Source organism: Rhinopithecus bieti, unplaced genomic scaffold, assembly GCF_001698545.2.
Source record: "Rhinopithecus bieti isolate Rb0 unplaced genomic scaffold, ASM169854v2 scaffold_19200, whole genome shotgun sequence".
Classification (NCBI taxonomy): domain Eukaryota; kingdom Metazoa; phylum Chordata; class Mammalia; order Primates; family Cercopithecidae; genus Rhinopithecus; species Rhinopithecus bieti.
Genome location: NW_016809419.1, coordinates 369,239 through 395,940, shown reverse-complemented (window position 1 = coordinate 395,940; position 26,702 = coordinate 369,239). Strand labels below are relative to the sequence as shown.

The 26,702-nt window shown below is 47.0% G+C and overlaps 1 protein-coding gene and 1 pseudogene across 1 annotated transcript; both read left to right on the top strand.

The window, feature by feature from the left end:
* The first annotated feature begins 25 nt into the window (after window positions 1–25).
* LOC108540291 (HLA class II histocompatibility antigen, DP beta 1 chain) lies at window positions 26–10,445 on the top strand. Its single transcript, XM_017889277.1, has 6 exons — window positions 26–236; window positions 4,322–4,585; window positions 8,613–8,894; window positions 9,426–9,536; window positions 9,867–9,890; window positions 10,184–10,445. Exons 1-5 carry the CDS (start codon window positions 137–139, stop codon window positions 9,884–9,886), a joined length of 777 nt encoding a protein of 258 aa, XP_017744766.1. The 5' UTR covers window positions 26–136; the 3' UTR covers window positions 9,887–9,890; window positions 10,184–10,445.
* On the top strand, window positions 2,598–4,312 carry LOC108540293 (60S ribosomal protein L32 pseudogene; annotated as a pseudogene).
* Window positions 10,446–26,702: the final 16,257 nt, after the last annotated feature.

Genomic DNA, 26,702 nt, shown 5'->3' with positions numbered 1-26,702 from the left:
AGACTCTCTCCAATCCCCGGGTCACAGAAGACTACTTGGGTTCATGGTCTCTAATATTTCAGACAGGAGCTCCCTTTAGTGAGTCCTTCTTTTCCTGACTGCAGCTCTTTTCATTTTGCCATCCTTTTCCAGCTCCATGATGATTCTGCAGGTTTCTGCGGCCCCTGGGACAGTGGCTCTGATGGCGTTACTGATGGTGCTGCTCACATCTGTGGTCAAGGGCAGGGCCACTCCAGGTAAGAGAAGAGCTGCCATTCCTGGAGGGTCTGGCTCAGGGAACAATTCCTAGGGGACTTTATCTTTAAGGAATCAAATTCTGAGGCAGACTGTGGGGGCTCCCGCCCTAAGGCAGTGTCCTCCCTTCCCAGTTAGAGAGAGAGGTTCTTCCCCTACAGGTTAACTTGCTACCCTACAGGCCTATTCTCTCTCCAAGGACATGGGTACAGCAAACAGAGAGAGGTGCCCAGTGGTCAGTATGCTTGTCTTTGGGAAAGTGGGCCAAGAGGTGCAGGATAAACTTGACGGACAATGTTTACAGGGAGAGAAGATGGCAAGTGCAGGCTCCTGGACTTGCTCACGTCCAGCCTGGAGGGGACTCAGGCAGACAGCCCTAAGCTGGAGTGTCCAGGCTCTGAGGATCACTGAGGATTACGTGCTCATGAAGAATGCCTCTCATTCCCCAGGGTGGAGCAGAAGCCCACACCCCTTGAACAATGAAGGCAAGATGGGAGGGAGACAGGTTCTAGCCCCTGAAGGCATTCTCATTAAAGGTACTTCTCCCAGCCTCCCCAGAATTTGGTGAGAGTACTAGAGGGGGTTGAGACTTGTAAGAAGAATGAGATGAGGTTGTGTGGGTGCGTGACAGGGATTGAGTGCAGGTTATCAGACAGCCAAGGAAGCAGTAACCAAGTGAAAACTCTCTTCTTCCTGCTGCCTGCTTGTGGCTAGTGTGATATTATGGCATCTATGATCCATTGTTTTTCTCTCAGGATACTCTCAGGATATTTCTAGTCCAAATTTACACCAACACTTTGAGTGGAAGGACCTCAAAGTAGATACCTTAGTTTTCCACTGACTTCCACCTTTCCTGCTTACACCCTTCCTCCTAGACCCCTCCACACCTCTCCTAGGACACACTTAGAAGGTACTGACATCATGTCACCTCCTCATCTTTCAGGGTAGCAAGGTTGGAATCTCCTGAATACAGTCCCTCAAACCCTAAAACCTCTTATCTATTACCTTGGATTCATTGTCCGGGAAGGGGAGGAGAACTTGAACTTGTAGTCACAGAGGGGTGCTGAGAACTAACCAGCAGGACGGCTCAGCCCTGAGAAATGCAGAGGGATGAGGGTGGGGAGAGAGGAGGCTGGAGCAGCCCTGGTGACACTGAACTGTGTCCAGCAGAAGGTGAGGGGATGCAGCACCCCCATTCCATAGGCGGAGCTGTCATGTGGGATGAGGGACAGTGTTGGGAGCCACCAAGGAAACCCAGAGGTTGGGGAGCAGAGAGCAGAAGGGGGCATGTGATGCTGGGCAGTGAATGGGAGGAGGGGCAAAGGCTGGGTTGAGGTTTGTAGGGGGAATGAGATGAGGCAGCAGAGCCATGTGACAGGGTGCATTACTGGAGCTCCCTGCGTAGAATGAATGTTCAATCAAAACTTGCTGGCGGGAGAGCTGGAGCCATAGGGGAGTGGGTATAGAGGGCAGGGCCCATTTCACAATGCCCTGCATGCTCTTCCAACTCCACACACATCCCCAGCCTCAAACAGGGCACAAGAAAAAAGGTCTGAAGAGCCAGGCTGTGGCTTAAAGAGGTTGCGAGAGGAAAGCTTGGCTGAGACAACCCATAGGGAGTTAGAGGTTTTTACTATCTCCTGTTCTGAGTGAGAGATGAATTCATCCAGATCAGAGGTTTCAAACTGTGCTCTGGGCAACTCAATTGTTAAGGGTTCCACAAACAGGATAAAGATTTTTTTTTTTTTTTTTTTTTGAGACGGAGTCTCGCTCTGTCACCCAGGCTGGAGTGCTGTGGCCAGATCTCAGCTCACTGCAAGCTCCGCCTCCCAGGTTTACGCCATTCTCCTGCCTCAGTCTCCCGAGTAGCTGGGACTACAGGCGCCGCCACCTCGCCCGGCTAGTTTTTTGTATTTTTTTAGTAGAGACGGAGTTTCACCGTGTTAGCCAGGATGATCTCGATCTCCTGACCTCGTGATCCGCCCGTCTCGGCCTCCCAAAGTGCTGGGATTACAGGCTTGAGCCACCGCGCCCGGCCAAGATTCTTATAGACAAAAACAAAACAAAAACAAAAATGAAGGTTTCAAATTATACCGTAAAACCCCTCATCACTGATGTCTACTTGGCAGGTAAAATTCCATTTCAAAAGTTAAATGTACTTAACAAATTATCTAAGACTGGGTAAATAAAAAAAGAATTAAATATTGCAAAGAAAAAAATTCAAAATTCTTATTCTTGAGTGAAAAGTGTTCTCTTACTGGTGAATAAGGAGAAACAAAGACTAACAAATGAAAATGGGAGAATCCACACTCAGAGCGGGGCAACTGAACAGGTAGGGGCAGGTGGATGGCAGAGGAGGAGGAGTCTGGTCTCAAGGAGCTACGGGGCGCTGGGCCTGGAAGTTTACGGGGCTGGAGCCCAAGGCACCAGGAGAAGAGGCAGGTCAGGATATCTGAGTCAAGGCCTGGGATCTTGCCTTAGCGATGACACTGGAGACCAAACAGCCCCACCCCATCTCCACTGTCCTCTGCCATCAGCTGTGCAGCTTCTGTGAGAGTTGATGTTAATAAACTGGAGAAGTTAATTTGTGGAGCGTGAAACAGATGAGCAGAACAATCACAGCACCTTAATTTCCCAATGTGCCCAAGAACAGAGCAGGCCTGAAGAGACTCAAACAGAAACGAACATGTGTCAGGTTACTGATAATTCTGTGTAGACACACACCTGCCAGACACTGCTCACTGGGCTCCCTAGGAAGAACAGCATGTGGGAAAGGCTGCCAAAGTTATTTATGTACAAATTACATCAATGCTGTCTTCCTCAGTGCTGCCTATGCAGCTGGCAGCCATCTCTTCCTCCGCATCATGGCCTCCTTCAGACTCCTCATGCAGCCCAAAATCCTCAAAAAGAGGACCAACAAGTTCATGCGGCACCACTCAGACTAAAATGTCAAAATTAAGTGTAACTGGCAGAAGCCCAGAGGTCTTGACAACAGGGTTCTTAGAAGGTTCAAGGGCCAGATCTTGATGCCCAACATTGTTTATGGGAGCAACAACAACAAAAAACACATGCTGCCCAGTGGCTTCCAGAAGTTTCTGGTCCACAACATCAAGGAGCTGAAAGTGCTGCTGATGTGCAACAAATCTTAGTGTGTTGAGATCACTCACAAAGTTTCCTCCAAGAACTGCAAAGCCATCGTGGAAAGAGTCACCCAGCCGGCCATCAGTCACCAACTGCAATGCCAGGGTGCACAGCAAAGAAAATGAGTACAAAGTTCACGTCCACGTTTTGTGTTTAAATAAAACCATAAAAACTGCCAAAAAAAATTAGATCAATTCCTCTAAACCCAAAGGACTCCACCCCAACAGGTACCTGGTTGTTGTGGTGATTTTCATTGTTTAAAATATTTTCCACATCTTTTGACACCAAGTCTTTCTGCAGCCATGTTTGAAAATTAACTTTCAGGCTACAGAGTCTTTCTTATACCAAAGTTGAAGAAAGTTTTAAGAAACATATTTCTACATTTCCTAAATGCAAAACAACAGGAACAGGTTGAGGAATTCTCCGAAACTGGTAGAGAAGAGAGAGCGTCTAGCTGTGGAAAAGAGAAAGAAGGAAGGGAGGGCTTCCTGGAGGAGGTGGCATTTGAACCAGGACTGATATCAGGATGGAAATGCCAGGCAGGGAGTTGAGTAGGGGGAGCAGCTCCGCCCTCCACGTCCCCAGCTCCTCCCGCCCCTGTTTTTTCTCCCAGCGACCCCACGTGAAATGTCTCCCCCCCTCCTCCAGCCACCAGAATAAGGGACTGCCTTCCCCTCAGTGTTCGCCCCTCCCTGGTGATCACTTAGTCCTCCTGAGCAGTGAATCTCATTCTTTTCAGTAAATCCTCTCACTGCAGTGGTGAGAAAACAGGCCTGGAGAGGCTCAGCGACCTGCCTAGGACCACGGAACTCGGTACTAGGAAAACTCCTATTTTAAAATCCAGTCCTGAGTGGGAAGATTTTGGAACAATCGTTAAAATTGAGAGAGGGAGAAAGGGGATTAGGTAAGAGTGGCGCCCCTGCTCATGTCCGCCCCCTCCCCGCAGAGAATTACGTGTTCCAGGGACGGCAGGAATGCTACGCGTTTAATGGGACACAGCGCTACCTGGAGAGATATATCTACAACCGGGAGGAGTTCGTGCGCTTCGACAGCGACGCCGGGGAGTTCCGGGCGGTGACGGAGCTGGGACGGCGTGCTGCGGAGAACTTGAACAGCCAGAAGGACCTCCTGGAGGAGAAGCGGGCAGCGGTGGACAGGATGTGCAGACACAACTACGAGCTGAACGAGGCGGTGACCCTGCAGCGCCGAGGTGAGTGAGGGCTTTGGGCTGGGGGTCCCAGGGCAGCCTCGGGGGCCTGTGCCCAGGGCGCAGAAGCAGCCGGGCCGGCCTAAGGGACCTTGGTGCCAGACGGAAAGCGGACTTTGGGCTCGGGATTCATGGGGGAGCATGTCAGGGGAGGGAGCGTTCGGACCTGGACTGGGCTGAGCATGGAGTGAGGAGGATGGGAGCAGAGAGACCCCCTGGACTTCGTCAGGCCTGGCAGCTGACTGCATGTGGGATGAGCGGAAAGGAGGTCACAGGAGAGCCTGCAGGGGTGTGGTGTGGAGATGGAGGTGGAGATGGCACAGCAGGCCAGGCAGAGAAGAAACCTGCGGAGACGGCTGGGTTTGAGATGCTTGAGGGGCCAGATGGATGGTCTGAAGGGAAGGTAAACAGAAGGGTCTGCAGCCAGGGAGGAGACTGGGCTACATGAGACAACCCAGGGAGAGGGGACCCGGGGGAAGAGCAAAGGGCTGGATCCCGGGAACTGGACAGTTGTGATTTGGCCAAGACAGAAAAGCCTGTGAAAGAGCCAAAAAACAAACAAACAAACAAACAAACAAAATAATAACCAAGTGCAGTGTGAGGAGAGGCCTGCAGAGAAGAGTCCTGGAAGCTGAGGGGAGGGGACCTCAGCAGCATAATGGACAGCGGTGCCAGTGACGTGGAAAGGTCAGAAAACAGAAGATGGAAAGTGGGTCTGGAAACCAGGGACACCTGGGGAGAGCAGGTTGACTGCGGAGGTGGGAGCTGGAATGGGAGGGGTCGGATGAGGCTGAGTATGGCACATCCTCCTCGGGGCTGAGATGGATTTTATTTGTCTTGGGCTCCCCATGGCTGGCACCGGGCAGTGTCTGAGCTCATTCATCCTTTCCTTCACAAAGTCTGGGTGTAAAGGGATGGAGAGAGGTGAGGTGTGTGCAGTCAGAGGATTTCTTAAGGATGAGACAGGATGGCCTTGGAGCTTTGGCTTCCTCCTGTGAACTTGTGGGGTGGGGAGCCTGGTGCACCCACCGGAGGGAACTGAGAGCAGCATCAGGGCGTGGGGCTGAGCCTTGGGGCTTTTTCCTAGAGAGAAGAAACAATGAAGGGAGGAGGAGGAGGAAGCTGGGGAGATCATATCTTTGATTTCCTTGTTCCTGGGAAATGAAAGGAAGTGCACCTGCTAGGAATGAGAAGGTGGACACATTGGGTGGGGATGAGGTGAGTGACATGAGTTTAGGAAAGTTGCTGAGGTAATGGTTGAGAGACGTGTTCAAATAAAAGTAATGCAACTGGCAAAAACTGTTACTAAGACTTTGTAGAGGCACAAATCAGCGACATGGCAGCGTTTGCTTTCACAGTAATCAACTGCCAGATTGCAGAGAGCCCTGATGCCAGCCTAAGGAGTGTGGGTTTCTCCTCTAGACCTGTAGGTCCCCAACCTCACTTCTCAGAAAACTCTCCTGGAGACCTTCTGTGATGCACAGATCCCCAGACTCACTGTCCCGAGACTCAGATTTCCTGGGTGGGGAGGTCTGGGGATCTATGTTTATAATCAGCTCCCTAGAGGTTCCCATGTAGCCAGATAAGTCTTGTCAGAACACTGAAGATTTCTGAAAAATGAAAAAGACAAGGTTGGAGCTGTGTCTTCAGAAGACTATTAAGGGTGCTGGGTAGAGGAGGGACCAGAGGCAGGGAGATGAGGTAGGAAACTGCTATTATTTGTCAGGGAAATTGCCATGAAGGCATGAATTAGAACAAGTAAAACACAGAGGCAGGGGAGAGGTGGAATGGGGAGGAAAGGAGTAGTGACAATTCCAGGGTGGATGCCCACCCAAAACTAGAAGTAATTGAGAAATGTTTTCTGGGCTTTAGAGAAGGCAACTAGAACAAACAGGAATCCTTGCCTTGGTGAAGTGTATTTGAACTGGGTCAGAAATGAGGCCACTGGGTATCAAGCCTTAGCTCCAGCACCCCCTGGAGGTTGCTGATGTGCTCCAGACTGACCTGCTCCTGACAAAGAATATCGAGCAAGATGCCTCTCATGGAATGTTCTGGGACCTTAAAACAGACAGTCAAGTATTCCCCCTGATTTCATGGCTCCCAGGAGCTCTATGGGGAAGACATTGTACATAATTCACAACTGAGATTTAGACATGGGTTGAATAGTCTAGTGGACGTTGAGTTTACAGAGGTGATGAAGTAGTGAGACCCAGGTGCCCCTGAAATAAACTGTCATTGAGGGAAGAGGCTGGCAATGTGAATCAGTCTGTAAACAAGGCAAAAATACAACAGGGAGTGAGAGTTGTGGGTCAGTTCAAGACGGTGCTTTCACCTGGCCCAGCCCCATGTCAGGGTATTTGTGTTCTCCAGAAGTAGAAAGGAAAGAACTGAGTGATTAGGGACCTAGAACACTAATTTGAGACACTCCTCTTGATGAGCTGTTCTCTAGGGGATTCCTCTGAATGAGCTGTTCTCTATTGGATTTCCCCGAATGAGCTGTTCTCTAGGAGCACTTGACCCTTTTCTGTGTTTGTTTTTTGTTTTGTATTTGTGTTTGTTTTTGAGACAGGTTCTCACTCTGTCTCTCAGGCAGGAGTGCTGTGGCACCGCCATGGCTCACTGCAGCCTCAACCTCCTGGGCTCAAGTGATCCTCCTGCCTCAGCCTCCCATGTAGCTAGCACTACAGATACAGGTACCACCGTGTCAGGTTAATTTACTTTTCTTTTTAGAGACGGATTCTCACTATGTTGCCCAGGCTGGTCTTGAAACCCTGGGCTCAAGTGCTCCTCACGCTGCAGCCTCCCAAAGTGCTAAGATTATAGGCATGACCACCCTGCCTGGCCTTTTCTGCCTTCTGAGGAGGAAAAAGGTAGTGGTGGCAGAGATCCAAAAGAAAAGTTGCAGGTGGCAGTGTGGAAATTGACCCGAGAACAACAGAACAAGCTGGGGCACAAATCCAGAAATGCAGAGGGAGGCAACACCTGGTCATCTGTGAAACCTTCACGGGACCTGAAGACACAGCACAGAGGAGGAACTTGGAAAGCACGGGATTTCTACTACTCAAACATCTGGGGGCTCAGGATATTCTGTAAATACGAAGATTTTGAGTTTTTGTAGGTGAGGTAAAAAAATACATAGGTTATTTACAGAATAAGACATGTCAAGCTCTCTTCATTTTCTTTGAATTTTCATGCAATAAAGTTATTAGATTAACAGGCCACCATAATTCCATTGTCTGTATATCTTAATTTCAAGATATTATTTGAGTAAATTTTGCATCCTTTGTATCAAGATAGAACTTTGAAAAGATAGGTAATTTCACAGTTGGTTAAATATTCTTCGCCCAAATTACTTTGGTTAAAATTTCTCCTAAATGCACGCAGACTGTCTCCCTGCCATTCCCCTATATGCTTACTAATTATTATTTTTTTCAAGATCATGCATGCTCTACTTGAAGGTCTGTTTCTATCTTTTCAGTGCTACCCCTACCCACTACACTAATCACATTATTCCTATTTTCAACATCTAGGATCAATTACATAGTAAACATGCCTAAGAAATAATGATCTGGCCAGATGCAGTGGCTCAGGCCTGTAATCCCAGCACTTTGAGAGGCCGAGCGGGCAGATCCCTTGAGGTCAGGAGTTGGTCAAGTGCTCCTAGAGAACCAGGCTGACCAACATGGAGAAACCTTGTCTCTACTAATATTACAAAAATTAACCAGGTGTGGTGGCAGGCACCTATAATCCCAGCTATTCGGGAGGCTGAGGAAGGAGAATTGCTTGAACCCAGGAGCTGGAGGTTGCAGTGAGCCAATATTGCGCCACTGCACTCCAGACTGGGCAACAGAGCAAGACTCCATCTCAGCAAAAAGAAAGAATGAAAGAAAGAAAGAGCAAGATTATGCCTCAAAAAAAAGGAAGGAAGGAAGGAAGGAAGGAAGGAAGGAAGGAAGGAAGGAAGGAAGGAAGGGCGGGAGGGAGGGAAAAAATCAAATGCTATTTCATTATTTTTCTTCTCCACTCCTAGTCCAGCCAAGGGTGAACATCGCCCCCTCCAAGAAGGGGCCCTTACAGCACCACAACCTGCTCGTCTGCCATGTGACAGATTTCTACCCAGGCAGCATTCAAGTCCGATGGTTCCTGAATGGACAGGAGGAAACAGCTGGGGTCGTGTCCACCAACCTGATCCGTAATGGAGACTGGACCTTCCAGATCCTGGTGATGCTGGAAATGACCCCCCAGCAGGGAGACGTCTACACCTGCCAAGTGGAGCACCCCAGCCTGGACAGTCCTGTCACCGTGGAGTGGAGTGAGTTAGTCTCTGATGACCTTCTAGAGCCCACCTCTGAAGAGCAGGGACTCTCTGGCTCTGGGGTCCACTCATCTTGTCTTCTGCATCTATACCCTGTGGCCATGTCCAGCGCCATCTTTCTTCTATACTGGCTCCTGAGCGTAGTTTCAAGCTGGGGCAATGCAGACTTGCCTGACCCTGGCCTAGGGGTCCTAAGGATTCATGTTCCCCCACTTGTCAGAGAATCTAAGGACAGACACCTTCCTGAAGTGACCTCACACATAGGAACGGATCTCTTCCTTCAGCATTGTAGCCTCTTCTCAGGCATTTTGAGAGGCAACTTCCAGAATCAGCATTTGCCACCTGGTTGAGATCACACCCCTGTTCCAGATATGAGGGTGGCTCTTTCTGAATTTCCTCTTAAGCAAGCTTTTCCCCCGGCACTGTCCTCGTCCTGATATTCTGCATCAGGCTCCAGAATCTCACACACGACGTGAGTAGGCATGCAGCTGGTGAAGGTGACACTAAACCTGGGTCTGTCCTTCCCAGAGGCACAGTCTGATTCTGCCCGGAGTAAGACGCTGACGGGAGCCGGGGGCTTCGTGCTGGGGCTCATCATTTGTGGAGTGGGCATCTTCATGCACAGGAGGAGGAAGAAAGGTGAGAAGGCCTGCAGGGTGAGCGGGACTTACTTTCCCCTGGCATATTCACACTTACTCCATTATGAGGGGTTCAGACAGAAAAGAAAAGTCAGAAAGCTCTAGAGGCCACTGAAATCAGATAGTCGGGGAACAAACATAACCTATAGCGAGAGAGGTATCCCAGGCTGGGATCTTAATGCAGCCAGATGCATGAGGTCCCAAGTACTCAGGCTCCTGCGAGGCGTCCATTGAGTAATGGGCAATGGAATTTGGTGGGATGGAAATGTTTCTCGAATTATCTGAGGTGGTTTCAATGGCTGAATATATAACCTTTCCTCTTTCATTTCAGTTCAACGAGGATCTGTATAAACAGGTAATATTCCTGCTTTGATTTCCTTGTGGGGTGGGTTGCAGGAGTATATGAGTCCTTTCTATGCGGTGTAGCACTGAGGCACCTCTAGGAAAAGAATCTCAGGCCTGAATCCCTCTTTCAACCTCAGCCTTCGGGTGAGTGGGGAAAGAGCATTGCATGGCTCCATTGCTGAAGGAAGCAGAGATCAACTCTGTTCTTTATCAGCCTGACACAGCCTCTCACCATAATTTTTCTCTCTTGGACTTAAAGGAAGGAGGCCCGCAACCTGGGATAACTTGTCCTTTACCCCACAGGGTTCCTGACCTCACTAAAAGACTAATGTGCCTTAGAACAAGCATTTGCTGTGTTTCGTTAGCACCTGATTCAAGGACAGACCTCCAGCTTCCCAAGAGGATACTGCTGCCAAGAAGTTGCTCTGAAGTCAGTTTCTATCGTTTTGCTCTTTGATCCAAAGTACTGTTTCTCTCACTGGGCCTCCAACCATGTTCCCTTCTTCTTAGCACCACAAATAATCAAAATCCAACATGAGTGTTTGTTTTCCTTTAAAAATATGCACCAAATCATCTCTCGTCACTTTTCTCTGAGGGTTTTAGTAAACAGTAGAAGTTAATAAAGAAGTTCATTTCGGTTTACATGTAGGAAAGAAGAGAACCATGAAAATGGGGATATGTTAACTATTGTATAATGAGGCCTGTTAGACATGGCACTCTTCTGAATTGACTGTATTTCAGTGAGCTGCCCGCAAATCAAGTTTAGTGCCTTCATCCATTTAGCTCTCAGACCACTATTCTTAGCTATTTCATGGTGAGCGGACTGCAAATCTGCCTGATAGGACCCATATTCACACAGCTCTGATCCAACATATAACTTACTGAGAGCACGTTTTATCATTAGCTTTAAGAAGTTAAATTAATATCAGAATTTAAAATTATAAATTTTATAAATCTAATACACTTTACCCATTTTCTTTGCATGCCATCACAAATACTACTTAATCAAATATGACTTGGCCTTTCGAATGCATCCAGTAGACGTCATTTGTCATCTAAGTTTGCATTCATCTGCCAGCCTAGACCTCCTGTCTTCATTTTCATACAGACAGAAATGTCTCCGCACTAGGGAAAGAGCAAAGAAATACGTGTAGCACTCTTCTTCAAACACTGGCCTTTTTTTTTTTTTTAACAATCCAACATTGTTATATGTTTTGCATCTCATATTGATACCTTTCAGTCAAGGTAGAGGACATGTTTGTTGTAAACTTTCTTTTTTGTGTAGAGAATGGATTCTTTACTCCTGATACACATAAGCAGTGCACAGCAGCTCTCTGATACATCCAGTTGATGCCTTCAGTCTTCCTGGCTTCTTACAAGCATCTTCTGGGCCTTGTGTGTCCCTGGGCGCCTGTCCCTGGTCAATTCCCAAAAACTACTGTGCTCCTCTTGCCCAGGACCTCCCCTTGCAAATAATATCCACCATCTAGGGACCGGCTTCCTTCAATTCCAAGAGAGGTGGGGCTGAAGGTACAGACTGGGCTTCACTGGCACAGATATAAGTAAATATAGCTGGAGTCTACAGAGAGGATAGACTAAGTGAGGGAGTCAGGAAAGAGAAGCCACCCATAAGGATAACAAATTATGTCTCATATAGTCCTCTTAACCTAGGGAATAGGACACAATCATTTTTTCTTTTTAAAACATCCTTGGCCGGGCGCGGTGGCTCAAGCCTGTAATCCCAGCACTTTGGGAGGCCGAGACGGGCGGATCACAAGGTCAGGAGATCGAGACCATCCTGGCTAACACAGTGAAACCCCATCTCTACTAAAATACAAAACTAGCCGGGCGAGGTGACGGGCTCCTGTAGTCCCAGCTACTCGGGAGGCTGAGGCAGGAGAATGGCGTAAACCCGAGAGGCGGAGCTTGCAGTGAGCTGAGATCCGGCCACTGCACTCCAGTCCGGGCGACAGAGCGAGACTCCGCCTCAAAAAAAAAAAAACAAACAAACAAACAAAAAACATCCTTATCCCTGCTCAGCCTTGTTTCCTCAAAACTATAAAGGAAAATGCTATTGACTTGTTTTGTGTAGTAATTTCAGCTGTCACATAATGGGGTAATGAGGCCAGTATATAGTAAATAAATGAGGACCCTTTATCTGTCTTATTTTCACTTTGGCTTCAACAGGAAACTTGTGAGAAACCTTTGCAGCAGAAAATTAATATGATTTTAATCCAGGGATTCAATGATGGAAGGAGGTCATGAGAATAGCAGAAAGTCTTCAAATCAAGATGACTGTGAAATCCTCAGACCCAGAGCACATAAATCCTATCCTCAGAGCCACTGAGCAGTCAACATTCCAAACTATATCCCATCAGAGTCGTTCTCTTTCATGCTTGTCACCTGTACCCACGTTACAGGTTAGGGCAGTACCCAGAGTGGAGTGAACAATCTCTGGACTAACACCCGGCAGGATCAGAAACTGAGGGATCTGCACCCACATTGCAGGAACAGGTTATGTGCTCCTAGGGAACTGACGGTATAAGGAGATAAGGAAAGGCCCTGCAGTCACACAAGGAAGGCATCAGACATGTCTCACTGTGACATATGCAGGTGTTTATGAAACTCTGGGATTTCTAAGGAAGAATGCAGTGCAGAGAGAGGTCCCGGAGGAGACAAGAGCTGAGAGACCATCCAAATTGGGGACCACCTTGTCACTAGACTTCAAATTTTCAATATTTATAGTGTTTTCTGAGAGTCAGGCCCTTTGCTGAGTACTATGTGCAGCAGGATCAAAGGCAGCCAGGAGGCAGAGGAGTCTTGAGGTACATCAGTCATTGGGGCTGAAGAGCAGAGATTCAAAGGAAAGCTGGAACTGGAGCTTTAAAGGAGAGCTGAAGCTGGTGACTCCCCTGTGTCAGCCTCTGACTCAGAAAGATGGAATGCAGTAGAACACACCCCGTGGGCTTACTCCCAGCTGAGTGTTGTATCCCCCACCCCCTTCCACCTGGTCCCTTCATTTTCTACCCCTCACAGTCCCCTAAGGAGAAGGTGGTCCACCCAACAGATGATGCACCCCCAGATGGTGATCAAGGGAGACCCTAAGGAGAAGTCATTTCATCCTCCCTTTGTGCCCATTTGTCAAGTAGCAGTGAGGCCAAGCCAGGGGATGGTGAAAGAGGCAGGAGGTGGGAGTTGGGCATTGGCTGTGAAGATGCTCTTTAAAGGGGTTCTAATAACCACTTGCTACCAGGCCAGTGAACACTTACCACAGTTGATGCCTTTTGAGCACGTCACATTGTAAACTGTCCCTGAAAGTCCTGTGTACTTGGCTTATGGGATGAAACATCCTCCTAGTCCTCTTGTCCCTCAGCTTCTTTGAAGTCTCATTGAGCACCTTCCCTTCAATTCCTTTTACACAGTAAGAATAGGATCAGCTGTGCTAAAGTAATAAATACCCAGATATCCAGGTTTGGCTCATGCTACACATCCAAAGTAAGTTGTCCGGGAAGCTCTGCTCATCATCTTACTCAGGAAGCCAGGCTGACAGGTTTTCTCCTGCACATCTGCTCCCAGAACCTCCCCAGAAGAATGAAGGGAACCTAAGAAATCATTCACTGGCTCTTAATGATCCCTCCTAGAAAGAACACACTTCTCGCATTTCATTTTCCAATGTAAATCACATGGGTGCATCTAACTTCGAATGAGTGGGAATCCTTGAAGGTGAAAAACATTTAAGAAGTACGTATTAAATAAATAATAAAATACTTCTACAAGAAATACTTATGGAGGACCTACTGTGTACCAGAAGCAATGCTAGGCATTATGGGTATAAGCAGCCTTTGGCTACTGAAAAGTTTACAAACTACCTGCTGGCCTAAAGAGAGGTGCGGGATGCTGGCAACAGTCTATTTCTTCACCCAGGTACTAGTTACACAGGTGGTTGCAGTGACAGTCATTCAATGTACACTCCATTGGTTTGTGTGTTTCTTCCAAATGTCCCCTAGTTCACAATAAAAGGGGCTTAAAAAGGGAAATAAAGGAGGATTTGGGAATTTTAAGCAAAAGCAAGAAGCTACTGATTCAAGCACAAATACTGAGCTTTGATAACAGTTGGAATAAGAAACAATAGCTGAGATAAGAAGTAGGACTTTTGCAACTGAAGTGTAATTAATAAACAAAAAGCTAGACTGAGAAACTGCTCCAAGGACAATATGATAGAGTAAACAATAGAAAATGTAAAAGAAAAGTGAAGAGAAATGAAGGATAGAAACAGACATCTGACATCTTGATAACTAGACATCTAGAAAGTCAGGGAAATAGGCTGGGCGCAGGGGCTTATGCCTGTAATCCCAGCACTTTGGGAGGCCGAGGTGGGCGGATCATGAGGTCAGGAGATTGAGACCATCCTGGCTAACATGGTGAAACCCCATCTCTACTAAAATACAAAACTTAGCCGGGCGTGGTGGCGGGCGCCTGTAGTCCCAGATACTCGGGAGGCTGGGGCAGGAGAATGACGTGAACCCAGGAGGCAGAGCTTGCAGTGAGCCGAGATCACGCCACTGCACTCCAGCCTGGCCAACAGAGCGAGACTCTGTCTCAAAATAAAATTAAAAAGTCCGGAAAATAGTAGAGGGAGAGGAAATAACTGAAAACATAATAGATGTTTAGTCTTTATAGAAAGATGAAATAAGTTCGTTCAAAATGTTGCATAGAATGTCAGACTGTTAAACATTTTAGGGAAAACTGACTAAAAACAAATAAACTAATTAAATTACGAGGATGGAAAAGTAGAAAAACAGCAGAAAGAAAATATATGTAAGCAATAAGGACAAGGGCTGAATTCAATGAAATACAAAAATAGGGAAGACAAACAAAATCAAATTTTGAGGCAACGAAAACTTAATGAGACCTCTGGCAAGATTCCTAAGGAAAATACAGGAGATTCAGAATGAAAAGGGGAAATCATTATATGTATACACATTTTAAAATACAAAATCTTACAACCAACTCTATACCTATAAATTTGAAAACCTAGATAAGATGGATACTTTTCTATAAAGATATAAAGGTCAAAACTACAGGAAGAAATAGAAAACTAAACTAGAGTTGGGAATATCAATTAAATAGTCATGGCAAGCAAAGAATCGCCTTCCAAAGGGCCCTGTCCTGATAATATTCCAGTTGGGGGCGTCCTCCCACATTTCCAAGAGCAGATCATGGCTCTTACATGTCTGCTTTTAGAACATAGAATGGAACAGAGTTTTTGAAATCATTTTATGAGATTGGTTGATTCATATATCCAGAGCCAGCTAAGAATAGTCCAAGAGAAGGGAATTATGGATTAATTTTACTCACGTCACCGAATTCAACAATACATTATAAAAACAATGAGTTTTGACCAATTTAGATTTATTTTAGGAATGCAATGATTCTTCAGTGTCAGAAAATATATAAAGTTGTTAACACATTAGTGGACTCCACAAAATTCATATTAATTTAAACTGAATTTAGCTCAAGACATAGACAGAATGTAATCAATTTCCATGACATGGTAAAGAAACTGAACCAAAAATCTGTAGCATATATATTTATGAAGAAATTAGGTGCATTCCCTTTGAGATTGTGCAAAAGATAAGATGTCCTTTGTTGCTGGAAATGTTTAACATAGAATTGGAGGTTCTGAACATCACTGTGCACACAGAAGAAAATCAGGGCTGTGAAAAATGTAGGAAGACAGATAGTGGCTGCAGATGATACAATCTATATACTGGACAAGACTGCAGCCACTGCAGGCCCAAAGCCTGGGTTCAGATCCAAGCTCTGCACTTCAAAACTGTGTGACCTTCACCTCTCCTGGTGTCTTATTCCCCCTCTGTAACATAAAATAAACAAGAACCAACATCCACATGTAAATAAGTGAACACATGAGAAACACTCATGCCTGGAACATTATAAGCAACTCAACGAACATCATTTCTCATTACATTTGTTATTTTTCATTACTTTTGTTAATGTTTTTATCCAGCCTAGTGACTCTAAAACATCAGTGCTCGAAGAACCTCTGCTGAAGTGTTTCTCTTTCCCATTCTTCACCGCAACTTGTTACCTCGTCTTTTCCACTGCGTCCCCAATACACCTCTGGGATGACTCAGAGGAGCCCCTGGACTCAGGGATGCTGTCAGATCGCTTGGTCTTTGAGACGATGGTGCCATTGAGGACCCCCGCCAGGCCCACCACCAGGCCCAGGGCACAGACCAGCGTCTCCACAGTCTCAGGCACCTGAATCAGTCCCTGGGCCTCTGGTGCACCAAGGGAAGACAGAGTTACAAGGTGCAGAGAGCAGAGACTGACCTTGGGTGTTGGAGGTGCTGGGTATTCGAAACCATGAGATGGTAAAGTTTGGATAGGTGATCATAAAACATGGGATTGAGGAAAGCAGGTGCTGAGGGGTGATGGGTCCAGGAAATAAAGGTGGTGCTAAAGCCGTGATGGCAGAGGGAGGGCGCTCCATACCCCAGTGCCTGAGAAGCGGCTGGTGCAGGCCCCAATGCTCCCCCTGGCGGCTACAGATGTCCTCGGCCGTGGGAAGGAGGGTCAGGTAGGGGAACCTGTAGAATCTGAGTTCCTTGGTGGGCAGGAAGATGGTCTCAGCAATATCCTCAATGATCAGCTCCCCATTGCGCAAACACGTGATGTTCAGCGCCGGCGGAAAGAACCTGTCAACGTGGCAAATAAGGGTGTTGGACTGACCCAGTTCCACAGGCTCCTTGGGAAACACAGTCACGTCGGGAGGCTCTGAAAGGGGATAGGACCCAAGGAGCCTACTGCCATTGGCTGAGTCTCAAAGGTTCCACCACCCCTATACACTAGATTAGGGGCCACCTCTCCCAGGCCCATCCTCCTGCTCCCGCAGGACTCCTGGACAGGGTTACAGCTTCTCGTGCTCCTGACCTGGACCCCTCAGCCCAGCCTTTCTCTTGAGTAAGAAGAAAACGCCTCCTCCTCTGCTGCCCTAAGCACCCAGCTGTGTGTATCCAACACTACTTACTCGTGGGGTGGGCTCCTTCATGAGTGGGCATATGGGTCTCTTGTTCTCTGTGTGGCAGAGCGGCCCTCCCATCCCTGCAGTTGGACTATGGAGCAATAGGCAGCTACAGGCAGTGCCATTTGTTACCCATGCCTGTTTGGACCCTTGGATCTGAGTGTTCAAGTTCTTCCTTGCCATGACAATGTCATCAACACCCCTCTGCGCATCACAGTCAAATAAACTCTGGCAGATGCCAGACCATCTCCTTATCCAGGTCCACATAGAACTCATCATCCTTATCCAATTCATACATATACTCCCCAGAAGGACTTTGTTTCTACACAAACTACAAACTACATACACCTGGTCTGCTGCATGAAGGGGAAGACGATGGAGAATGGGTGAATATGTAGGAAGCTACACAGAACGCAGGAAGCAAGCAAGGAACAGGAATGTTATTAGAAACACGAAGGAATAACACAGAAAATGAGAAATGCAAAATGAATGAGAAGAAAAGCAGTGGGAAGAAACAGAGACAGAAATGACCCATGGATGATTTAGGTGGTTTCCCTTGTCCCCGAAGACTTACACATCTGTCACACCCATATAATAATGATAATATTGAACACAATCAGAAAATATTAGTTGAACATCTACCATGTGTTCATCTTACTCATTGACTCCTCAAACCCTTATGTAGAAGAAATTATTTTACATATTAGGGAACTGACCACAGAGGTAAAGAAACTTGCTCAAGTCACCAACTCCTGGTAGAAACAATACTGACTTGTCCTCCTACCCCACTCCCATGGGATCTCAGAACTCCTACACTACCAGCCATGAAAAATTACTGATATAGCCACAGAGCAAGGCAGGGAAGTGGGAGGATGGAAGAAAATTTTTTCAGAGGAAGAAAAAGTAGTGAAGGACATGAAAAGACCTCCACAGTCTTAGTGCTATTTATCGACTTCTAGTTACCTTCTTACTTTTAGAATAGAAGCAGTGCCTTGTGTAATTTTGTCCACAACACTTTCATTTTAAGCATAATAAATGTAAAAAGTATTATTGTTCACATAACATTCACCAAATTTTCTTGTTTAATATATGTTTTCAAGTGTAGTTTCACCTAAAAATAAAAGTTGTTGTATTTGAAATACCTACAGGATAGTATCTTAGTTTTACCTGATGTATAAGAAGCAGCAAAAGGTTGAAAACAAAGTGTATTCTTTTTTTTTTTTTTAGATGGAATCTCGCCCTGTTGCCCAGGGTTGGGTGCAGTGGTGCGATCTGGGCTCACTGCAAGCTCCGCCTCCTGGGTTCATGCCATTCTCCTGCCTCAGCCTCCCGAGTAGCTGGGACTACAGGCGCCCACCACCACATCCGGCTATTTTTTTTTTGTATTTTTAGTAGAGGAGGGGTTTCACTGTGTTAGTCAGTGTGGTCTCAATCTCCTGACCTCATGATCCACCTGCCTCGGCCTCCCAAAGGGCTGGAATTATAGGCGTGAGCCACCGTGCCAGGCCCAAAGTGTATTCTTATTACAGTAAAAAAAGAAAAAAATGAGAGAATTTGGGCATGAGAATAGAAGAGGAAGTGAAGTGAAATGACACAGAATTGTTGATGGTCCCTAAGCGAGGATTGCCCCTCCCAGCTCAGCATGGGGAGGGCCAGGCCTCTCCTTGGATGCATCCAGTGACAGCAGGTTCAGTGTCACACATGGACGATGAGAGTCTCCCACTGAGTTTAGGGTCTAGAGAATTACTCAGCCACTGAAAAAAAGTCCAAGAAAAAAAGAAAAATAAAAACATGGCTTACACACTAGGCTTAGGTTATTTTATTTTTATTATACTCACAAAATCTGAATACTAAAGGTCTGTGCATTTTGAAGAAAACTATCCTCTTCGAATGTTGATTTTCATTCAGTCAAATAAATGGTATTGTGAACTTTTACTCTCCAGGCCCTAAGGATGTAATTCAGAAGACATGGACCTTGCCCTGAAGCTGTTTGAAATCCCAAACCAAAGAGACAAAGAAAAAAGAATTGCTACTTGTGTGGTTTGATCACCACTGAGTATCACATGTATACACAGGTGCTACTCAGGAGCATGAAGAGGGCATTAAAATCAAAATGAGATTTAGGGAAAGTTCCTAGGGACAGTGTTCACCTGAGGTTAGCAAAGCAGAGAAAGGGGAAATGGCATTTCCAGCAGGAGAAGCAGGTTCAGGAGCAGAGAGACATGAAGTTGCAAGGAGAACTGCACTGTAACCTCTCTTGCGTGCTGACAGCAGGTGTTTGCCTTTTATCCCGCAGGACATGGGAAGTTGTGAAGCATCTCAAGCAGGACAGTAACATGATGAGATTTGTGTTTGGAGAGGGCAGCAAGAAGGATGGGTTGGAGGAGGCTGGTTTGAAAGCAAGACCAATAGGACTCTTCAGCCATCAGGTGGGAAGTCATGAGGCTGTAGGCAGGGGCAGGAACATGGGGTAAGGAGGACAGCAGATCAGTTTGAATGGCAGTAATGAAACGAGAAGCCACAGGAATCACTAAATCATGTGCCAGAAGTAGGGATATGACGGAGTCTAGAATAACCAGGCAACATGGAGAACTGTGGCATCAGTGACTGCAAAGGTGATGAAGGATGAAGTGATCAAGAAAAGATAAAATGTTCTGTTTGGGACATGCTGAATTGGAACTTCTGTGGGGCCAAACGGAGTTGATTTGAGGGCAGTGAAATAAGTGGATGGATTCCAGGCTACACTAGGTTAGTGACATAGACTAGAAGGAGGCTTCTGGTAGGTGAAGTTCTAAATGTGAATGAGGTCACCCAAGAAAAGTACATAAAGTCAGAATAGCAAGGGTCTGAGTGTGTAGTCCCACATCCTGGCAAAGACAGACATGAGAGGCTGAAAAGGACTAGAAAGGAGGAAAATGAAGAGGAAGTGGGTTCATAAAAGACAATAGACAGGAGAAAAGTTCCAGGAAAGAGGAGAGGACGCATCTCAAATATACAAATGACACATGAGATAGAGACAGAGCAGGGACTGCTGCTTTGGGTTGTATAAAGGTCATTAGTTGCCACCCTGAGAGCAGTACCAGAGATGCAGGGAAGGAAAGGGAGAATGCAGTGGGTTGAGGATTGAATGAAATGGGAGAAAGTTACTAATGGGTTGGGCATGTTGGTCCATCCCTGTAATGTCAATGCTTTGAGAGGCCAAGACAGGAGGATTGCTTGAGGCCAGGAGTTTGAGACTGGCCTAGGAAACATAGGGAGACTCCATCTCTAAGAGAATATTCTTTTGTAATTAGTTAAATGTGGCAGCAGACACCTGTAGTCCCAGCTATCCAAGAGGATGAGGCAGGAGGATGGATTGAGTCTGGGAGTTCAAGGTTGCAGTGAGCTGTGATCAAGCCATTGCACTCCAGCCTGGGTGACAGAGCAAGACGCTGTTGAAAGAAAGAATGAAAAAAAGAAAGAGAGAAAGATAGAGAAAGAAAAGAAAAACGCTACATTGCAGACTACTATTTGAAAACATTGACCGCTACACTTTAAGAGAGAAAGAGAATCTCAGAGGATGCTGAGTCCTGGCTCTTCATTCTTCCACACTAGGACATGGGGAAATGATATATTTATGAATGTCTTTGAGCCTCAGTCTTTTAATTTCTAAAATGGACTCAATAAATGCCTTCCCGAAAACAGTGTTGTGAGGAAGGACACTGTGCTCATGGATTCATTCACATCTTACTCATTTCCTCAGCAGTCCTTCAAGGAAAAACAATGATTATAATAACTTTCCTTTTCATAGTTGAACAATGAGAGGTTACGAAACAAATGAGAGGTTGCTAAACTTGTCCAAGGCCACAAAGCTGGTCAGAGGACATCCTTCCTGTGCTGCCCACACAGCCTTCCTTCTATCCTGTAGTACTTACGTGTTCATAATACAATCTGTTCTAAAAAGTGGATAATTTATTTCACATCAGAGGCTTTCGAGCTCTATCCTAGGATGTTCAGACATTTGTACAGTGTGTAGTATTTCCACATACTCATAGAAAACCCAGTTTGAGGCATCCCTGTGTAAAATATACTTGCTTTGTCAATTAGCCAACTGGAGGAAAGCCAGTTGTTTTCAAAAGAAAAAATTCAAACCACTCTTCAGGAACAACAGAAATGAGTCTTGGGTGAAAAAGCAGGTTAGGGAAACCCACCAGCCCAACCAGAAGTGGAGTCAGACATGGTTGAGCAGAACAGGGATGGCAAATAAAATTTGTCATTTTATGACAAATTTATGTCATTTTATTAAGTTTTGGTTATGAGAAAATAAAATTTATAAGAGTTAAGGTTTTACATCCATGTAACCATCTGTATTGCCTTTAAACTCTTTTTCATGATCCCTCTTGCTTAAATGAATAACTATTATTTTACAATGACCTGTGCTTCTGTTTTGATCAAATATTTTGAGTCTTAGGCCAGGCGCTGTGGCTCACACCTGTAATCTCACACTTTGAGAGGACAGACGGGTGGGTCTCCTGAAGTCAGGGGCTGAAGACTAACTGGGCCAACATGGTGAAACCCCAACTGTACTACAGATACAAAAAGTAGCCAGGCATGGTGATGGGCACCTGTAATCCCAGTTACTCAGGAGGTTGAGGCAGGAGAATAATTTGAACCTGGGAGACAGAGGCTGCAGTGAGCCAATATCTGTTCACTGCACTTCAGTCTGGGCAACAAGAGTGAAACTCCATCTCAAAAAATGAATAAATAAATATATACATGTATATGTATATAGATAGATAGATTGAGAGAGAGAGGGAGATAGAAAGACAGTCTTTAACATCTTTCACAGTTGACCTCTGAATTACATCCTAAATTAAGTCTCTGGCTTAGTCTTACTGTTGGGCTTATGAAAGTTATAAAAGTAATCACTCTAAGGTTTTAGAATCCTTTTACAGCTTCCAGTCAGACCGTGGACCCCAGTATCACCACCTCCAGCCCCTTGAAATAGGTTCTTATCAAGTGCCGTTAGCTAATCCTTGTGCTATTAAGGTACAGGGCTTTGACACGTGGGGACACATATCTTATCTCAAGAAGGCACTGAATCCTGCCAGTATCTGATACCAAACCCGTTAGCCAAAGCCTCATCTTTAGACCTGGGCAAAGGTGACAATCAAAGTAAACTCCTTTCATGAGACACAAGGACAGGCCTGTATTCATAAACATTAAGATTAATTTAAATGTTTGGCTACCTATAGGCCTCCTTTTCCCTCGTTCTTAGAACTAGGTAAGGCTCATGACCTTTTTGTTTAAGACACTGTTAATTCCTTATGTTCACCTCCAAAATCTGAAATTATTCAATCTCTCCAAACCCACAGGGTATCAAGTTAGATTGTAAAGCTTTGTCTTGAGGGCTAAGATTAATTCCAACCCTCCAAATCAAGGACAGGCACATAGATGCCTCAACAGCTGAACAAAACGCTTGTGTTTTATGTAACTAATTGCCACAAGCCAAGATTACAGTAGCTCAATGCATAGAATTTATAAATAAATCAATATTGTAACCTTGCCTCTTAGCTTTGTTTTTTGGCTCTCATGTTTCTTAAAAGGGATTTGAAGGTTAATGAGTGCCTACCCACCTCCATTCCCCCTCCGACCCACAATGTTTAATTGCCTATAAGTCTTTTAACTTAAGGTCCCTTGGCCATAGGAGTTTCAAGAAGGGACATTACAGACGTGGGGCAGGTAACACACCACCCTGGCATCGATATGGGACAAATTAAAAGTTTGACAATCAATACTGCCACTGGCATACCTTGAGAAAAAGGGGGACTCTAAGCTTAAATAAATAAATAAATAAATAAAATTCTAAGTCCCCCACCCCAGCCAAATGGATCCCCATCTTGGCCAAAGGGAATTAAAACAAACAAAAAACCACCTGAAAAACTAGTTCAGGCAATGATGAGAAGCTGGGGGAGCAGACACCCATTTCTATACCTTCTCCCTCTTGAAACCCAGGCACAACTGACAGCATTAACATTAAAATGAATGAAGCATTCTTATCAGTTCTGGGAATGGTGGAAACCCTCCTGAAATCCAAGTTCCCAGATGCCAGCCAGGGAGATTATTGTAAGCAGGTCTTTCAAAGCATAACAGTCATGTTAGGACAGATATGTTAACTCATTTCTACATGGGGGTTCCTGGGGTTTCATTTTGTTTTCCTTGAGTATTTTTCCCCTACACTCAGATCCCTTGGGGCACTGCACCACATGGCCCTCCCAGGGAATGTGAAGATGAAGGTTGAAGCAGGGCAGGATGGGGCCAGAGAGTGGGAGTTCATGGGGAGGAGAAAGGTGAGGAGAGGGAAGAGAAAGGAGGAAGGCAGCTAGAAAGGGGGAGAGTTGGACAGGTCAAAGGGTCATGTCAGGGTCAAAAGCCAGGGAGTGGCCTCCATGGGTCTAGGAATGCCAGGTGGGCCTTTGGGGCCAACGAGACCTCGAGTTTTCTACATTCAGCATGAGGAGAGAACACAGAATGAATGGATAAAAATGTATCCCTTTAGTGTCCATGTCCCTCTCCTGGTTTCCCCAGAGCTCTCCCCCAGTTCCACCCCCTGGACATTCACTAACTCTCCAGGCAGCCCTCAAGGCCCAATCTCCCCATCATCTCCCTGGAGGAAGAGGACATGGTGAAGCTGCTGTGCCTTCTAGACCTCCCCTGCACCCACCCCTACACTTACCACTACATTACCCTCTCTCCATCCTCACCAGGCTGCCCAAGAAGACCCTGGGCACCAGTATCACCCTGCAAAATGATTGAACTGATAAGAGGGGCTTCAGAGCCCCCAACACAGGCAGACACTGACCGTCTGCACTTAGCCGACCCATTACATTCACTGAGCTCCTGCCAAGCCTCCAGCCTCCCTTCCACAACTCCCCTCTCTCCCACAGAAGATCCACCCCAATCACAATACCCATCCCCTACTGTACTCACCATATATCCCTTCTCTCCAGGGAGCCCTGGGCGTCCATCAACACCTCGATCACCCTAGAAGGAGGAGGGGCAGCGAGAGTGAGGACACAGCCCTATCCAAGCCCACCCCCCACTATTGCACCCTGCGTGGGGTGGGGCTGATCCTGGGAGAGCATGGGGAACTAGGTCATCTCCAGGCAACAAATGAGTCCCAGGGTGAGCTGTAGGCTACAGACCTCAGGGAGGGGCCCAAGCCTGTTACCTTCATTCCAGGTTGTCTAGGCATTTCTCAAGCTCCATTAGCGCCTGCCTGGCCCTAGGAGTGCAAGGGAAGTGTCAGAGCAAGCAGGGGCACAGTCCTCCACACTGCAGGTCCCGTCTCCCAACAACACCCATCCACCTCTGGAGTACTTACCCTTCAACCAGCCTTTGCCAGCAGGGCCTATTAGGCCCTGAGGTCCTCTGGGTCCCTGGTGAGAGGAGACATGGGGTGGAGTTAGGAGGCGTAGGTAGGGGAGTGGGGGAGACTGAGCTGGGGAGCAGATATAGGGGCACAGTGGAGGAGGGTGGTCACTTGAGGTCCTAGGTCTCCAGACTCTCCTTTGAGGCCAGGGCTCCAAGGTCTCTCCTTGGGAGACAAAAGAGAAGATAGCCATGATGAAGGACACACCCAACAGTGACCTCAGGGTGTTCCCCAAAAGAAGCCCCTTTCTGGAACTATCCACACCCCACACACAAATAAAGCATCCTCCACTTGAGCACCCCGTTCACTCACCAAGGGTCCAAGGCACCCTGTGTATTCCATGGGGCCAGGGGGTCCACTGAGTGCCAGCCAGGGCAGCAGGGGGAGCTAGGGCAGCAGGGGGACAGCAGAGCTGAGGGAGAAGCAGTGGGAACTTTCAGCCACAGCACCCTCCAAATTCACCCTCCCTCTGCTGATACTAGTCCACTGCCCTGGATTCTCCCCAACCTTCCTATAAACTCCAAACCAATCCAGGTTTCCCCTGCCTCACCCTTCAACCAACCCTTGCAGTGCCCCCAGAGCCTTCCCTTTCCCAGCATAGCCCTCCCACACAAAGATTCACAACCCCACTCACCCTCACCTGCTGCAGGATTGCCTGGGCCTGAGCCTCCTGTGCCGCCACCACAGGGCCCTTGTCACCTCCACCACTGCCAAGCCAGAACTGAGGGCAAGGAGAGAAGGTCCAGGTTCTCTTCCAGGAAAACCATGAGACCCTCCAAGCCAGAGTCTTCCTCCAGCGTTTCTGCTCCTTCCCCCACCTTCTGTCCCATCCAGCATTTCCCATGGCTTCCAGGTAACCACTTAGAGGATTCCAGGAACTCAACTTCTACCTTCCTCCCTGCTTTCTAGCCCCTGCATCCAAAAAGACTCTCCTTTGGTTCTAAGAATCCCTGAAATATAGGATGCTCTGCCTGGTTCTAGATGATCCATTTGGTTCTGGAAGATCCATGTTTGGTTCTAGGTCATCTAAAGAGGCCTCATCTCCCCGACCCCAAAGACTAACTTTTGGTTGATAATCTTTAGAGACTCCTCCATAGCTTTCCTGATCTTCTTCTTCTTGGTGACACAACACAATTCCCTGTCCTCACCATCAGCCCATTCCAAAACCCAGAAGAAAATTCACTGGGAGCATGGGGAATGTGCCATAAGGGCCAGGAGCCCCAGCTAATTCAGGAAGTCCTGCTCGGCCATAGGGGCCCTGGAGTGGGGAGAGAATGCAAAAGATGTGGTGACAGATAGGGGGACGTCAAGATGGTAGCAAGATTTTTCAATATCCTCTTCAACAGAATAAGTGTAGACTCCTCTAGATCTTTCCTGAGCTTTGCACCCCCATGGGGAAAATTGAGGGAGAGAAACAGATTACTCCCCTCCCAAACCAGAGTCTGCCTTCTTTTCTGGGTGCTGGGAAGCACAACCATCCTCTCTTTTATCAGTCAGTCAGCTAACAAGGAATTACTGGGCATGGCAGCCCAGTTGGGCACCAGTGGCTCCTCTGCATTCCGTCCCCAACTGACACACAGGACACCCCCTTACCCTCTCTCCAGGATCTCCAATTGGGCATGGGTTACCCTCGATGTCAAGGGAACCAATCAATCCCTGAGAAACAAGGGATTGATGAGTATGAGGTCAGGTGTGGGCGTTCAGACAGAAGAGAGGTCTGTGGGCCTGTGACTGAGGGGTGGTCTGTATGAAAGATGGGAATCTGGGAAGCGTTGATTGGAAGGATGCTCCAGAGTTCTGAGGAGAGGCCTGGGCATATGTGATGAAGGCTCAGATAACATGTAGAAAGGGTCTCTGACAATACAATGGCCACCAGGTCACTGCTAGACTCACCACAGGGCCTTCTGGGCCAGGATGCACCTCCATGAGCCTATCTTGTGGAGTCAAAGGTCAGAGGTGACAGGGCCAGCACACTCAACCCCACTTGCTTCTCTTTCTTCCACCACCTCACCTCTGTGACCAGCATGACTTACAGCTTCCAGCACCACAGGCTCTCCTTTCTCTCCCTTCAGTTCCCAGGGTTCATAGGCAGCCTGAGGGAGACACACATGTAACACCCTGTGGGATCTGTAAGGAGTGAGGACACCAGTCCTGCCCTCAGCCTTACTCCAACCTTTATTCTTAGGTACTCTCGAGACCACTTCAGCCCTACCCGCAAGCCCCACTGCCCTCCCCTAAAACCCTCTGTTCACACAGCTCCCAGGCCTGCCAAGAAGACCTCTGGGTTCCCTGACCCCACTCCCTAGCACCTTAAGCCAACACACCCTCTCCATCTCCCTGAGAGCCTCTTTCAGGAAGGTCTCCAG

What these genes read in the sequence shown, in the direction of transcription:
- LOC108540291 (XM_017889277.1), top strand. Translation starts at nt 137, where the DNA reads ATGATGATTCTGCAGGTTTCTGCGGCCCCTGGGACAGTGGCTCTGATG. An exon ending in CAAGGGCAGGGCCACTCCAG is followed by an intron (nt 237 to 4,321) that starts GTAAGAGAAGAG and finishes CCCTCCCCGCAG; the next exon opens with AGAATTACGTGTTCCAGGGA. An exon ending in GCACAGGAGGAGGAAGAAAG is followed by an intron (nt 9,537 to 9,866) that starts GTGAGAAGGCCT and finishes CTTTCATTTCAG; the next exon opens with TTCAACGAGGATCTGTATAA.